Source organism: Colletotrichum siamense (assembly GCF_013390195.1).
Source record: "Colletotrichum siamense strain Cg363 chromosome Unknown KSG_Cg363_contig04, whole genome shotgun sequence".
In the NCBI taxonomy this organism is placed as follows: domain Eukaryota; kingdom Fungi; phylum Ascomycota; class Sordariomycetes; order Glomerellales; family Glomerellaceae; genus Colletotrichum; species Colletotrichum siamense.
Genome location: NW_023501017.1, coordinates 3,850,686 through 3,866,459, shown reverse-complemented (window position 1 = coordinate 3,866,459; position 15,774 = coordinate 3,850,686). Strand labels below are relative to the sequence as shown.

Below are 15,774 nucleotides of genomic sequence, written 5' to 3'. Positions count from 1 at the left end.
TGTGTGTGGTCCCCGTCCCTGTCCCGCACGATCGGAGAGACATCCCGCGAGCCTCAGTCAAGACTCAGACCCTACCTTACCGATGCAGTCCACTCCAAACCAAACCACACCACGCCCTTTTTTCCCTTACCGTGCCATACCCTGCCTCCCCATGCCTTACCCTGCCTGACCCTCCTTCGTTCCTCTTACACTTCCTTCACCCCAATCTTTTTACCTTTTCCTCCTCATCCCGCCACTTTCGACCTACCTGCCCTTTTGATTCTTCTCACGATACCGCCGCTGGCGTCGACTTGCTCTATTCCACAGTTGCCCGGCCTGACCCGCTGGCTATTCCACTTCGCCCTCTGTATACTATCCACTTCTCATCATCGACGACAAAGTCTCGCCTTTTGAATGTACGCTTCTTGCTCATAACCTTCGGCCAGACAGCAACTCCGCCGACTCGTCTCCATCGGCTCGTGGCCGCGTTTTCTTCTCACCCAGGTTCCTCATGAGCTTTTACCGATCGACCTAGATGGCCGGCTAGGCTTCTGCTAGTTCTTGTCTTTTCATTGTTTCGTTCCCTCGCTGGGGGCTACTGTTCGATTCTCAACCCCACGGTTCTCTGCGACTGGAATCGCAACGCGCTACGACAATGTCGAGTCCAAACCGATCAAACCTCCCGGAGGGGGCCTTCATCACGACGTTCAATGGAAAGAGGTGTACGGCTGTGCCGAAAGGGGCGAAGACGAGATCGGGCAACCAGAATCGACAATCGACGAGTACGTCGCACTCGACATCGACAACTTCATCGACGACACGGTCGACCCCTCCACCGCCTCCGCCGCAAACAAGCGCACCCTCTGTGGCTCCTCCTCCTCCTCCTCCGCCGCCGCCACCGCCCGCGGTAACAACATCACCACCGCCGCCGCCGCTAGTATTGACTACCAGTTCAGCGAGTACGACGAGCTCCTCATTACCACCCCCTCCTGCACCACCCCCTCCACCGCCAGTGACGACTTCCTCTTCTCCACCACCACCACCAATACAGCAGACACAAGCGCCGCCTGCTCCCGTGGTCTCTAACCCTCCGTTGCCCATCATCATACCCTCCTCTTCTTCTACGCCGCCACTTGTTGATGCGGAACCACCGGCGACCATTCCTACATTCCAGCAGATTCCTAGCATACCCCCCCAAAGTGTGCCTCTCCCTGCTCAACTGCCTCCTGTTTCCTCATCCTCCTCCGTTCCTGCCATCATACCTCCAATCGCTCCAGGAACCAGCCAGACTGATGCCAACGCAGTCCCCACGCAACCAGCTCAGACGCCGCCAGCGCTGAGCGACGTCAGCCCTCCACCCGCAAGCTCAAGCACCCCTGCGCCGGCTGCCCCTACGGTTCTCAACCCTGGCACTGCCGCGGGCGAGGCTGGGGCCGGGGCCGGGAACGGCAACAACGCTCCCGCGAGTAGTCAGCCTTCTTCGCAGGGCAGCAACAGATCCGGTGGCGTGGCTACACCTGTGGTGATTGCTTCGAGCGTAGTGGGTGCTGCGGCTGTCATAGGCCTGCTTGGCTTCCTTCTATGGTTCTGGAGGAAACGATGGCTCAGGAAGCGTCGGAGCACGCTGCTCACGCCTTTGTCGACGGATCCCAGCTTCAGGACTGGCGAAAAGTTTGTTATTGACCGTGGATCCCTTGGACCGACGCCGCGTACAGCCAAACTAAAAGCTGCCCTTGGCTACAATTTCAATCGGTTCCGTGGTCAAGTGGGAGGCCTGGTGTCACGCAATCGTGACAGTAGCTCTACCGGCGGCCGCTCACAGTTCATGAACATCTCTCAACACAGCCGGAACAGCTCGTCCATGTCGAATCATGGAGGTCCCCGCGACGTTGTCACAACCAAGGACCGGATGAAGGACTGGTGGGAACGATTAAGAGCGGACATGAAATTCAACTGGCGCCTTCGGGGCGACAAGAATGCTGAGAAGGATCCGTTCGCCGCGTCCTGCGACATCAAGGAGCGTAAGGCTGCCACGGGCGGACAGCCTGACTTCTTAACATTATTGGGGATGGATGAGAGAGAAGTCGAACGAGAGGCCCAGCGCAGGCGGCTCAGCCGAGGCAAGGGTAGCGCTGGGTCGGGCGATCACTTCCTAGGTGGTTTGGGGCTTAACTTCGACAATGCCTCGGCCAACCCCTTTTCCGATATCAACGCGCTACCACACGACTCTGCGAAGCCCGCGCCTCTAGCCGTGGCGAATCCGTCTTCGAATAACCCCTTTTCGGATTCCAATGCCATCTCGGCACCAGCGGCGGCTGTCAAGCCACCAACGACTTATGTCGCAGATGTCCGACGATCCAGGGGTACGTCGGTTGGCGGCAACACGACGCGACCACCGAGTGGTTCCACGTTCTCTCCCCGGCTGGACTCAATGTACCGAGATTCAATGCAGAGCGTCGAGAGCTTTTCAACAAGACGCAACAAGTTCCGTTCTGACCCTTTCGATTTGGAGCGGCCTGAGTTGCTTGGCAACCGCTCAACGCCAGCTAGCAGTAACTACAGCCAGGCTGGCGGTGGGCCGCCGCGTGTACCTGGGTCAGCGCACACTCGGTCCGACAGCTTCAGTTCCAAGTACAGCAGCGGGGTGAGCATGGACGGGTGGAGCGATCCGGGTCCAGACGTCGGACCTTCGGGCGGGCCCGCGGCATATCGGTACGAAGCCGAGAGCCCCGTGGCCGGTTACCGGCCGGGAGAGCAGCGCAAACCGGGACGCAGGCCGAGCCAGACCAGCCAAGGAAGTCAACAAAGCGTGGGCAAGGCTCTGTAGAAGCTTCCACAAAACATTTCACTGAGATATATGTCATATACCATCATGAAACACAATTCATGTACAAAGAATGAAGGAGCTGGTTCAAGGGAGAAAACGGTTTTCGTTATGCGATACGCAATGGTGGAACGGGGCGACGACTCAGGTGCAATGAGGTCATCTTGGTCGTTCGCTGCGTTCCTGATGAAAGGATGGATGTGAAGATACCGAAAAAGGATGGATCCAGGTTCGGGTCCGGCATGGTGTTTTGGTGTTACGATGAGGCGGACACATACGTTCAGTTATGCTGTGCCTGTTGCTCTCTTTTCCTTGTTACGATCATTCAGTCTTCATGAGAGAAGCTGCCTCTCGCCTGCCCTTGGAAACCCCTCATAGGCGGCGCAGATTGATGCAGCGAACCTGTTAAAGGTAATAGTTATGTCAGAGCAATTTCACAAAGGGTGAAACCAAGTCGACACTAATTGGTTCCTATTTGTTCTTGATGCGCTGTGGTATGCGTTGTGCGTGAACGAGCCGGGTTACAACATGATGGGCCGCTGCAAAGGCTGTGACTTGTACGTAACCGGAGACGAGACCGGGCTCCCGGACGCCCGGCCGGGGGTGGCCGGGGACATTTGGAACGAGGATGGAGTTGAATTGATAATAGATAAGCAATTATGGTCTTATGATTGACAGCTGGCGGCGAGTGCTGGGTTGACCGAGCTCTGGCATACGCTTATCCCAAGCAGGCAAGTCTCTAGGTATCAAGTAGGCGATAGGTCACCGGGCAAGATACCTGAACGAAGTACCCCTGAGGCGCTTGGCTGGCACGTTGGTTACCCCTCATAGCTGTACGGATAGGTCGTCGTAGTAGGTAGGTAACCAGGATGCAGGAGCCACCAACGACGTCAGGCCTCCCCCGCCCCCTACTGGCCACTGGTCCCGCATCATCCCACTGCGCACGCTCCAATCCAACCCAGACGAGAGCAGTCATACAGCTGCCATGGTTGAGACATCAAAAGGAACGATACCATCTACAACGACGGCACTACGATAGTAGCTATCCCTTGCCGTATCCCAAACGAGCAAGGCGATCGCGGGCCAAGGCATAGAGGCCCTTCGAACCCACGTCCCCCGCTGGCGCGTCTACGTCCTCGTTGAAGGACCACCCGACTGCTACAGAGCAACTCGCAACAAGACGGCGAGCGGGACCCGATCCGAACTCACCGCCGTTGGCCAAAAAGCCATAGTCGCGCCGCCGACAAACCCGTTTACCTTAATCTTCTCTGGCCTGGCCTGGCCTGGCTTTTTATCATACATGTCGTTAGGCAGCCTGCCAGCCAACCCTTCTTGCTTTCTTGTCTTGCTTACCCCATTCTACTAACTACTGTCGTTTTCGTCTGGTCGTTGGACCTACCACCAAGTTACCCAACGTAGGCAGCTTTTCCGTACATGTCGCGCGTCCGTCAATGAATGTCCTCCACCAAATCTCCGCTACCGACGCCATCTCAATCAAACCGAACCTTCTCCATCTCTCCCGCCCATAAACCTGCACCTCCCACACCCTCGCCAACGCTCGACGCACACGATGGCTTACCAAAGCCCCCCGGAAACACCCTCCTCATCCGGAGCACACACACCTACACACTCGTCCGCCAACCCCTCCTTGTCCAATTCCATGATATCGACAATGTGGTCCGGTCTCGTTCGTCGGTTTTCCTCTGATATCCCCGAATCGTACGGTCCCCACAGCCATCACCATGAGTCCTCCCACCTAGCTCACGCGTACACCGAGCCCACGGCCCACGGCGCCTTCAAGGACGGCATCAACGGGGTGTTTGTGCCCGCCAACATCAAACGTACCGCGAGCCCCTTCCGCCCTCCACCGCTGGATCCCATCGTCCTTTACGGCTTCAAGGAAAGCACGCCACTCAGCGCGCGATTGCTTAGTACTGGCGTCGCCGAGGAAATCCGCATAATGCTGCCAGAACGACTGCGAATCATGGAGGACTGGAAGCTGGTATACAGCCTGGAGCAAGACGGGGCTAGTCTGACAACCTTGTACCAAAAGGCAGCTTTGTATCAAGGGCTGCGTGTTGGCTTCGTCTTGGTTGTTAGAGACGATGCTGGTGGCGTGAGTCGATTGCTCCAACGCGGGCTGTGAAGCTGCAAACGATTTCACCTGCTAACAGCTTACCAGACCTTCGGCGCCTACCTCTCCGAATACCCTCACCCCGCACCCAAATACTTTGGAAATGGGGAATGTTTCCTGTGGCGCGCCTCCACCCTCACACCCTTGCCACCACCGCCCTCTGCCGACACAACCAACCTCACGCGTTCAACAACTGTGGCTAGCCCAACCCGCTCAGCCTTCAACGATGACGACCGCGCCCAACCGTCCCCGGCACCCAGCGAGTCGATTCGCTTCAAAGCCTTCCCCTACTCGGGCGTGAACGACTACTACATCAACTGTGAGATAGGATTCCTGAGTGTTGGCGCTGGCGACGGGCACTACGGCCTGTGGCTTGATGACAGCCTTGACCGCGGCCACAGCGGCCGTAGCCACACATTTGGTAACGAGCCGCTCAGCGACGAGGGCGAGAAGTTTGGTGTCTTGGGTGTCGAGCTCTGGGTGTTGGGGGCTTGAGGGGGTTCGACAAAACAACAACAGGGGAAATAAAGGAAAGGGGGGAGGAGAAAGAAAGAAAGAAACAACAAGGGTGGGGGACCTCGTCCATCCACGAGAATGAGAGAAACGACCAGGGGCGGCGGAAACAGCACGCCGAGTAAAGAGAACCCACGAAAGACTGATTACGGAGCATCTTGCGGCTTTAGGTAGACACGGCGAAACGGAGCGTATGGTGTTGTTCTTATGCGTAGTAGCTGGAGAGCAAGGTCCTACTGAGGCAAAGCAGAGCGCCGCAAGCATGACACGTCTGCTGCGAACATCCCTCAGTTGGATACTGGCCTGAAGGTAGGAAGGGGGTGCGAGTTGAAGAGTGTAAAGTGGGAGGCGCGAACAGGCTGTGCTTTTTGCCCGCGCATGGGGAAGCAGACGATACCTCGGCCCTCAAGAGATTGGGGTACCTAGAAGGAACATACAAAGAACGTGGGCAATGGGTGCCGCCGGTGGACAGATATTCCTAGCCTTATCGGTCACTACGAAGTTTATATATATAAACAATGATACCCTCGAATTACATCAACTGCATGCATTGGTGTGCCGTTCTTTGCGAAACGCCTTATACAAGTACCCGCCATCTTGAGCAAAGCAATCCTTTTCCAACTGCCTGCAGGCATCAGGTAGTGCCAGTGCCATTGGTAGTTCCACTAGCCTGCGGATATCGAATGTACACGACGTCGCCGTTGTTCTTCGCACAGGAGAAGTGGAGGTGGACCCTGAAGTGGCGAAAAAGAAAAAAAGGGAAAGAATTAGACGAGAGATATTTGCTTATCCATCAATGAACGATCTAGCTTGCTCCAGCCGGATCTGCCTCGCCTCGCATATGTCCCTCTGTATTTCCTAACCTTGAAGACCCTTGCGGCCTAATTGTCCACGTCTCACTTTGCCTGTCTATAAAGTCATCTGTGCCCTTTTCGTTCGTCTTCTCGTGCCTTGCTCTGTATCCATCTCTCACAGCGCCCTGGCAACGCCACCAACAAGCCCCGACGATAGCCCTTTCGTCCATCTTATGCTCTTGTTCACCGCATAATCTCCTGGTAAATCAACTGCTTGAGCTGCTCCTTGCTTAGGTTGTCCTTGTGCTTGTCAAAATCAAAGAACTCCTCCGGAATGGGAGGCGCGGTAGGCTCATCGTCGGGATCATGGTACGGCTCAAGGTAGGGGTGCTTCAGAGCGTCCTCGACCGTGATGCGCTTAACAGGGTTGAATGCGAGGAGCTTTTCGAGAAGATCGAGAGCCAGGTCGGACGTCTTGGGGAACAAAGTCCGGAAGGGAACCTTTTTCTTGAAGGGAAGAGAGCGAATGTACTCTCTGGCGCGGCGGGACTTGATTCCGTAGTAATCCTCCATGGTTGGAGTTCCCAGTACATCCAGTATGAGTGTCAATTGGTGGTGGTCTGGTTTCCATTAGTATCGTTAGCATGCGATCCTTAACAATTCGCAGATGGGGAAAGGAGGCTTACAGTCCTTGCCGGGGAACAGGGGCTTTCCGCTAAGCATTTCCGCCAAGATGCAGCCGACCGACCACACATCAATAGCTTTCGTGTACTCTTTGAACGTCAGCATAATCTCTGGCGCGCGGTACCATCGCGTCGCCACGTATTCCGTCATGAAGCCTGAGTTATCCTCCTGCGACGCCGCGGAACGTGCCAGACCAAAGTCACAGACTTTCAGGTCGCAGTTGGCGTTGAGGAGCAGGTTGGAGGGCTTCAAATCACGGTGCAAAACGTTGGCCGAGTGCATGGCCTTCAGGGCACGCAGAGTCTGGTAGATAAAGTATTGGCAATGGTCGTCGGATAGGTCCTGAGTGCGGATTACGCGGTGCATGTCCGTCTCCATGAGTTCCTGCATTGCGATGGTGTGTCAGTAATTTCACAATGAAGCTTTTCAATTGCCTCGAAGTATCTTACTTGGATTAGATAGACCTCGTTGAAGGTCTCGTAGCTTCGGGGTTTCTGAATGTCGAGAATGGAGATGATGTTTTCATGGTTGAAGTATCTCAAGAGTTTCATCTCACGCAGGGTACGGAGACAGAACATGGAGTGGTCGAATGGCGTGATCTTCTTAATGGCCACCTTTTGGCCGGATGGTTTGTGTATCGCGGAGCTAAGGCAATCATGGTCAGTTCAGCAACTCTCCCGAGGATTTGGGTAGGGCCTTTGACGTACCAGACGACTCCGTAGGCACCCTCGCCAACGACATCCTGGATGTCATACTGCTCGCTCACGTTGAACGAGATCTTTCGGGATCCCGAAGCGTTGGGGGGATTCGCGCGCGACATGGTCGCTGGTATAGGACGATGTTATCGAGCTGAAAGGTGTTGTCGAGCAGGTAGTTATCGACGGAGTGGTAGCACGAAGGCGGGTCCTGGCGAAGGAGATACTACTTCGGGCGGAGCACGAGGGAAAAAAGGGGGAAAGGGCAGGATGAGAATTAAGCCGTCCTAATAAGGTGTGCGCGAAGAACCACAATTGCCTTCCTTGGTCGGTGGTTCGGTAACGAGCCAGGAGCTATTTGGTATCGTCGTCTGCGGGGGTATAATTATTGGCGGGAACGCTGTTTGTGACTTGTCGGAAGAACGGGTGGGATCGACGGGTGTCAAAAACGATGGCGTCGGAGACACAAAGTTTCGCAAGCCGGGCGACTTTGGTTTCTTGGTGGAGGAAAGAAAACCCAGGTCGGTTCAGTCAATGAACAGACGCGGGCAAGTCGGCTTGGATATTTTTCGAGAGAGGGGGAAGGTGACAAAGGGAGACGCAGCGCAGCGGACGGGAGGGTGGAAGGAGACGAATGTCGTCGGAGGTTCGAAAGTGGGCGAGGGCCGTGTTTCTTGGGTCCGCTCGGGCCTTGGGGTGCTGGTCCACAGGCCGGGTAGGCAACGTCTCGGGTTTTGGTTGTCAAGCACGCAGCGGAAGAAGTTTTCTGCCCTGGTCGGTGCGGCTTGCTGAGTAGACGGCAAGCGAGACGAAGAGAAAAGAGGAACAATTATCGATGGCTCGATAAAGGGGATTGAGGGTGGTGATTATTCAGTTTCCGGTGTCAAAGAGGAGAATATCCCGCGGCAGTGGACTGTGTGCGAAGATATGGTGTTAGCTGGAAGGAGCTCCGACGGGTTAAGCGACAGAAGGGGCAGGTATCCCGGTATGCGCAAGGTTGAGTGAGAAGTGAGGGCCCAAAGCAGCTGGGTAGGACGGGATAGGGTCAGGTTAGGCAAGGTAAGGTACGGTTTGGCAAGCAAGCCACAGCCAGGCTAGGCGCTCCGTCGCTGTCCCCCAAGCCAAAACTGAGTTGCGGAGCCAAAAAGCACACACTAGGCGATGGCATCCGTTTTCTTCGCTTCTTCTCGAAAACTGTCGCACCAAGAAGGTTTGTAGTGGCAGACAGGACGCAGGAGGGACAGGCTTCCAGAAGATGGCAGGAGCAAAGCGCAAGCCAAACAGCGAAGACAAGGAGAAGGACACCTTACTGAGTGGTGACTGTGGCCGTGAACGGTGCAGCAGTAACACGAGCACGAGCGACAGCGACGGCAACAGCAGGTGAGGGGAGCGAAAGCGGGTCGTGGGACAACGAAACGACGAGGCCAGGTAAGGGGAACGGGAACGGGCGATGAACCGAGCACCCCCTGCGACAGGACTTCAGACGAGGGATGTAAGGTGCGCAAAAGGACGAGAAGCACGCGGGGCCAAGAGACTGGCTACTGAGCACGAGGGCGGACGACTCCAGGACCAGGGCGCAAGGACGAAGGAGGTCTGGTCCAACAGGCAACCGCTTGGATGCGTCTTTGAAAAGCTCTCCAGGCCGACCTGGGACGGCGACGTGCCTGTGTGGTCGTCACGGCGCCACGAGGGGTTTATAAAGCGAAGGCGAAGCGGCGTAAGGCAGAGGAGAGGCGCCGTGAGAATGGAGAAGCGGGATGAAGAAAAGGAAGGAGTTTGATGGACGGAAAGTTGTGGATGCAGTTGGGGTTGAGGCTTCGGGATGGGAACGCAAACACCTCAGGAAATGAGAGAGAGAAGAAGAGCTCAAGTACGTACCGAAAGCCTTTTGACACGGGGAATAAGGTAGGGTGATCAAGTAGGTTCGGTAGGCAGCTCAAGGCCAGCAAGTCTGAAGTTGAGGTGGCTGAAGTCTTTGGGTGAACATTTCAGTCAGTCTAGGTATAAGGTAAGGTATGTAATGAAGTGCGTCCAGGTCGACAATTTCGGGAGGAAACAGGTGAATTGAAAGCAGATGCATGTGCAGGTGCAGGAGCAGAGACGGGCCCAGACGCAGACCCGGGCCCAGCAGGTAGACAGAGAGACAGACAGTCTCATCAGTCAACGGCTGAGGCTGGTAACAAGGAGAATCGTCACGCCAAGCGCAAGTCCACGATGAGTAACTTACCCCGCCAAACGCTGAGATTGCTTGTTCTCTAATGTATCTCTCCTCTCTCTTTCTTTCTCTCTCTCTCTCTCTCTCTCTCTCTCTCTCTCTCTCTCTCTCTCTCTCTCTCTCTCTCTCTCTCTCTCTCTCTCTCTCTCTCTCTCTCTCGCTCTCACTCGCTCTCTACTTATGCCGTAGACAACAAATGTGTTGGAAGAACAGCTTACTTGCTGGCAGGTGGGCAGTGTGTAGTTTTGCTCGGCCTGATGTTGCTCGTCTGGTCTTCTGCTGGTGTGTTGCAGCAGGTGCAGAGGTGAGGTAATAAGTGGAAGAGGAGAGGGAGGAGAAGAGGACGGGCTGATGTCGTAGACAGGAATCTGGCGAGACCTAGGACTAGGTCTGGGTCTGGGATTGGGACTGGACTGGGACTGGACTGGGACTGAGAAGACGTGAGCGGAGGAGGGCAAGAGGGGGTGAGGTGAGGGAGGGAGGGGGAGGAAAGGTGGAGGGGCCAGATACTTTGACCACATGTACACGTGGTTGCGGGTGCTGTGCCATCCGAACCGAGCATCGCTACTTACGAGTCGTGTACCTTAGCGGTAAGGTCGCAGCAGGGGAAAGCTACGGTGCCGCAACCGCCTCCTCTCAGTCTGGGCCCGTAGACAGGCACCACACTACTATGCAGTACTACCTACGAGGTAGGCGCGGTAGCAGTACATAGGCCATGGATATTCGTACCTCCATCTGGCTGCGCTCAAGAGTGCAGTCAAGGTCCAGGAACCTTTGTTTGGAAACGTACTTGCTTCAACCCCACGCAGGGACCACTCACTGCACTTTCAAGGGCCATTCACACTTCCCGTCACCAGCACAACCTACGTACCTACCTTGACCTTTTCACATCTTCGAACTCACCCCAGGTGCGTGCTACAAGGCGAGCGACCTGGTTGGTATGTCACAAACACTTATCCGCTCATTAGGCCTATCACAAACACCGCCTACATACCTACGTTCTGCAAGGTACGATGATGAACTGCATCTCTCAAAGTGCCTGTGTCCAGCCATTTTCAGATGCAAAACCCATACCGGGCAGCCCCAGGGGTGGACGAAGCCAATTGCACTGTGTGCAGCCTACCAAGTAACAAGTCCGAAAGGGCATGGCATCATGGCGACTTTCAGGGACCTGCAAATACGAGAATGTGATACCTGGTCCGGCGTTTGAGGCCACGAACGCCTCCTTTCACAGCCTCGCAGTAAAACAATCTGGGGACGGAAACACATCTCATCCAATCCCATCTAGCCCACAAGAATTGACACGTTGCGGTACAAATCATTCCGTGCACTTGATTGAGCCTTGTCTTCTCCCAGGAAATGCTCCTTAATACCAAGGTTATGGGAGTCATTTGTATCGTCTCGACTTCGCCAGTCTCACCCGCCCGGTCTAATTGGCCTGTCAAATGTGCCCGAGCCAATACCTGTATTTGGCCATCGTTGCTACCTGTACCCGCGACCCCCCCCCCCCCCGATGCGTTGGATCCAGACCGACGATGGAAACCTCAGATAGATGAGCTACGCTGTCTTTAGGCACCTCCCGACTTGCTCTCGAACTCGGATGCCTTATCCATATTGCAGCGTGTTGAGAGCTCCCAGCAAGTCGCATCATGGGACGGTCCACAGTGGACTACATTCGACATCAGCTACGACATGTTCCGCTCCACGTAATTCCTATTCCAAGGTCCGTACATGATCCTCTACAGACTATGCTGTGCTCACATAGGCTGTTGGGTAGGATAGTTATGTTCTTTGACCACTACCACTTCTGCGATACCGTGAATACGTTTGTTGCATATCCCCACTGCTGTCCGCTCTAAGGTTGCGCCCCCCCCCCCCCCCCCCCCCCGTTTCCCTGATGTATAGCAACTTTCGTCAGTTTGGAGTAGCTGCAGGACGGTTATCTCTGCAGTACTGGGCCCGAGAATGTGGCCGGCACGAGCTGATGACGGCCAGGCCATGTGATGAGATACCATGCCTAGGAAGCCAAAGGACGTCTTCCGAGCCCATATCGCAGACAGCATTGGCCAGCACGCTGCAGACCCAACACACAAGGGCGCAGACGGCGCCTAGCACTGCCTGCTATTGGCCAGTGAGGCGTCTCCTCCCACTTCGGCGCGTGTGTTTCAGCTCTCACTGGTGCCAGTTTCACCACTCGCAACCCACAATCCACAACATCCAAACCATGGATCCATCCATATTGACCACTTCAAACCGAGTCAATACGGCATGGGGTTCAATTCGAAATGCCTAGTGTGTACAATGCCTGCGGCGACATCACATATGGAAACTGCCATGCTTGTGCGGACTGCAATTATTCACTAGTTCAACAAGCTTGATTGTTATGCGGGGCACGCAAACCACGAGCGTATCAGTCTTCCGAGACAACTTCGTCAATCTGAGGTAAACCAACTGAGCTCGCAGACCAACTTTCCTTCTCTATATCCACACTTTCTCCTTCGCCGTGTCACATGCGGAGCTAGAAGAAACGAATACACAAGCTTTAGGCGCGATGCATCGCTTGCTCAGGGGGATTTCATTAAGAGTGCTGCAGCATTTGCGAACAAATTTAATCGTATTGATATTCTCTCAAGTAATAGTAGAGAGATTGCTCTAAAATGACAACCTGACACCATCGCGTACCCCCCCTGTGCACCATTTCTAGTGCTTTTTCGTTTGTTTCGTCAAGTGACGACCTATTCAAATCATTAGCTTTTCGTACTTTGTATCGGGAGCTGCCGATGCTGCTTACCTTTTCTCTAAGAATTCCGAGCCATTGCGCCGCACTCATGCCCTGGTCTGCTCTATCCTCCACCAACAGTGTCTGCGCCCAGAGCTTGAGGCTAGGTTCGCCATCTTCGCGCACAACATAAAGATGAGGAAGGATGATGCTGCCGACCCCCTTCGACTTATGGTCCCGGCTCTTATGAACGACCGCCCGCACCCGCTCATTGAAGTCGTTCTCGAGCTCTGGTACCGCTCCCTTACCCACCCGCAGCTGAGTCCTATCCTCGACGCCAAATACATCCGCCAAAAGCTGTGGCACAGCATCCCTGCCTGCCCACAAGAATTGTGTCTGACCATCATCGATAAGGTACAGGCCGTACGGGACGAAACGCTCCGAAGACAGGTTCAGGGGTGGTGGGAGGACAATCTGGCTGGTCTCCTGGTCGGGCACGCCCGCATTGTCCGGCATGTCGTGAAGGGAATAGAGTCTTGGATAAATGTACTGCATGAGAAGAGGAACGGGGAGCGTCGAAAGCAAGCAGAGCGCGGCTGATCTCAAGTCTGACGGGATTTGTGCCGACTTTCGAAGGCCAACGTTCTTCATGAGGCCCAGGAAGAGAACAGGAAGACCACGCAGATTGGATGGGAATTGCAAGCCGCCACCCATGCTGCCACCAGCTAGCTCCTTCCTGAATGTCTGTAGGAGCTCAATGAGCTTATTCTGCAGAGAATCGCGAGCCGCCTCCAGGCCACCACTCAAGGCGCGCTCAACAGCTTTGTGGCTAAAGTACGTTGTGATCGCTTGCTGGTCCGCCGAAGCGTATATGTCGGCAAGATTCGTCGTTGTTGGCAGAGCCAGCGTCATGACGCGAATGCGACGCTCTCCATTGCAAGTGGTGTGGAGAACAGCCGTCTGCAAACAGACGACGTTCTTAGTGAGATTCTCGTCGATGGCGACTTCAACAACGTAACATTGATCCCGTGGAAATGCAGGAAACGCGCAAAGATCTGAGCTCCTGTTAAAAAAGTTGCCGTAGAAGGCGTTCATGCGCAAACCCGTGGTGGCACGAACACGAAGGACTGCCTCAAGTCCGATCTCCGATGAAAGATAATCGCTGAATTCGGACGCGAACTTGATTGCGTCTTCGGGACGACCTGCGTTCCAACCTGGGTAGAACCAAGTCTGGCCGCCAGTGTATCTCGGGAGGTTACTGAGAGAGGCGACATCCTGGTATTGCGACGAGAAGAGAAACATATCGATAGAGACCTGGTTCTTGGAACACTCCACGGCAAAGCTCTTGTAAAAGCTGTTCGACGTCTGTAACAAACTGCTTTCCTTGCTCGTACCGAGCAGCTTCTTGTCCTCGCGCATGTCCAGTTTGCCAACGCCCACATTGGGCAGCGACGCGCTAAGCACCACAATTTTGCCTCCAAGGGCTGAAATGAGTTTGTGGCCGGCTCTCAAGGCCGATCCCATTGCGGAACCGTTATTCTGATTGCTCTGGAACATCTCGGGTAACTTGGTGAGGAAGCTCTCGATGCTCTGACGGCTTTCAGTTAAGGGAACGAGCAGGTCTTGAGGCACGGGAAGGAAAGGCTCGTCCAAGTCACTGACGACCAGCATGCTGGTCTCGGCATTTTCTTCGCCGTCCTTTGGGACCGAGAAGTAATGCAGGCTAGAATCGACGGCAATGAATCCCAGACGGGTACGGCGATCAGCATTCGGTATCCGGTCGAGGCTGTCAAGAATCGTTCGGGCACTAGTCGCAAGGAGGCCAGTCGAAACGGCGGCGTAGCTCACATCAAAGAGGAACAGGTAGACGAGAGGCTGCGGGGGGCGGACCATATACTCCTGAGGAGCGACAAACTCGACGACCGAGTAGTTCAGCTCGTACCGGCCCCATCGGTCAGTGCTCCTTTGGGATGCAGCATCCCAGTCGAAGGCTTGGGGTACATCGTTGGTCAGGTTGCACATGTTGCAGCGCCACCTGTGACCGTGATCCAAGAAGGTGACGAAAGGATTGATGTATGTTCTGCAACGACGGCAGCGGGCGATGACCTGATCCTGCACAATCGGGACCGGATCCTCGTTGTCATGAAGCGCACCGTAAGGTTGAATGACAAGCGCAAACGGCAACCGTGACTTTTTGAGCAGAGAATGTGTGGTCGGGACAGCGTTGAGCGTGGAGCGCACGTATTTAGGAGAGCAGTTCGCATCGGGGGAAGGAGTTACGCTGGTCTGCAAATAAAGGTTAGCATGAAGCCTCCACGGGAGAAGGAAGCTGTGACATACATTGGGAGGCAGGATGATAGGAGGTGGAGGCAAGTCCAGTTCCGAGACATTGAAGGGCTGGGCCATCAAGTCAGTGGGATAGAGCTGGTTCAAGGTCACTGGGCGAGCAGCTTGTCCAGGAGCTTGCTGCTGCGGCTGACCGCCGAGATTCATGCCGGCCATCTGCTGGTTCAAACCAGCAACTCCGCCGGGGGGAGGAGCACCACCTTGGCCAGGGTAGCCGGCATCGGGAGCCTGATAACCGCCGTAGCCTCCGGTCGGAGCGGCAGCAGGCTGGGGCACGCCGTATTGCTGGGTTTGAGGAGAGCCATATCCTGCCGCAGCAGGCTGACCGTCTTGCTGAGGATACCCTCCGTACGCTGGTGCCTGCGGCTGCGGCATGCCGTAGGCCTGCGCGGGTGCGCCAGCGGTGTTGGAGTTGGCGCCAGCTCCGAACTCATAGGCCTGTGTCGCATAGCCTCTCTTCTTCTTCTTGCCATGGTCGGCAGCGGCAGGTTGAGGAGCTTGGGCAGTCTGAGGGTCGTAGCCATCTTGCGGCTGGTCGGCGTACGGCTGTTGCTGCGGGGGATACTGGCCGTAGCCGTCGTTCGGCGCCGACATAGTGAGCGGAGGCAAATATCAAAGAATCCTGCGTTGAGGGGCGTTGTGTCTCCCCTGAACTCTAGGTGGAGCAAGCTTTGGATGGATGGGAAAACAGGTATTCTTGTGCAGAAGAATGCGATGTGCTGCGCGGGCGGTGGGTGATTTTGGGGAGTATTGCAGCAGGCGGCGTGGCGTAGCGAGGGGCTCGAAGAGGACAGCAGACAGCCGGGTCAAGGCAAATATGTGTCCACAGCACCGGCGCCCAAACGTCGCGTTTATTGGGGTCGATTGCGAT

At 55.4% G+C, this 15,774-nt stretch overlaps 4 protein-coding genes across 4 annotated transcripts; 2 read left to right on the top strand and 2 right to left on the bottom strand.

Annotated features, from left to right (window-relative positions):
- Positions 1 to 634: 634 nt before the first annotated feature.
- On the top strand, positions 635 to 2,806 carry CGCS363_v006929 (uncharacterized protein; the record flags this gene model as incomplete). The annotated part of the gene is made up of 3 exons (XM_036638778.1): positions 635 to 701; positions 755 to 1,057; positions 1,284 to 2,806. 3 exons carry the CDS (start codon positions 635 to 637, stop codon positions 2,804 to 2,806), a joined length of 1,893 nt encoding a protein of 630 aa, XP_036495598.1.
- A 1,669-nt stretch (positions 2,807 to 4,475) lies between these two features.
- OXR1-1 (Oxidation resistance protein 1) lies at positions 4,476 to 5,432 on the top strand (the record flags this gene model as incomplete). The annotated part of the gene is made up of 2 exons (XM_036638777.1): positions 4,476 to 4,919; positions 4,986 to 5,432. 2 exons carry the CDS (start codon positions 4,476 to 4,478, stop codon positions 5,430 to 5,432), a joined length of 891 nt encoding a protein of 296 aa, XP_036495599.1.
- Positions 5,433 to 6,487: 1,055 nt separating this feature from the next.
- MAPK (Mitogen-activated protein kinase) lies at positions 6,488 to 7,748 on the bottom strand (the record flags this gene model as incomplete). Its single annotated transcript, XM_036638776.1, has 4 exons — positions 6,488 to 6,864; positions 6,931 to 7,312; positions 7,378 to 7,573; positions 7,636 to 7,748. 4 exons carry the CDS (start codon positions 7,746 to 7,748, stop codon positions 6,488 to 6,490), a joined length of 1,068 nt encoding a protein of 355 aa, XP_036495662.1.
- Positions 7,749 to 12,561: 4,813 nt separating this feature from the next.
- Positions 12,562 to 15,497, bottom strand: CGCS363_v006926 (Protein transport protein SEC24; the record flags this gene model as incomplete). Its single annotated transcript, XM_036638775.1, has 3 exons — positions 12,562 to 12,573; positions 12,630 to 14,843; positions 14,898 to 15,497. 3 exons carry the CDS (start codon positions 15,495 to 15,497, stop codon positions 12,562 to 12,564), a joined length of 2,826 nt encoding a protein of 941 aa, XP_036495663.1.
- Between the last annotated feature and the right edge of the window lie 277 nt (positions 15,498 to 15,774).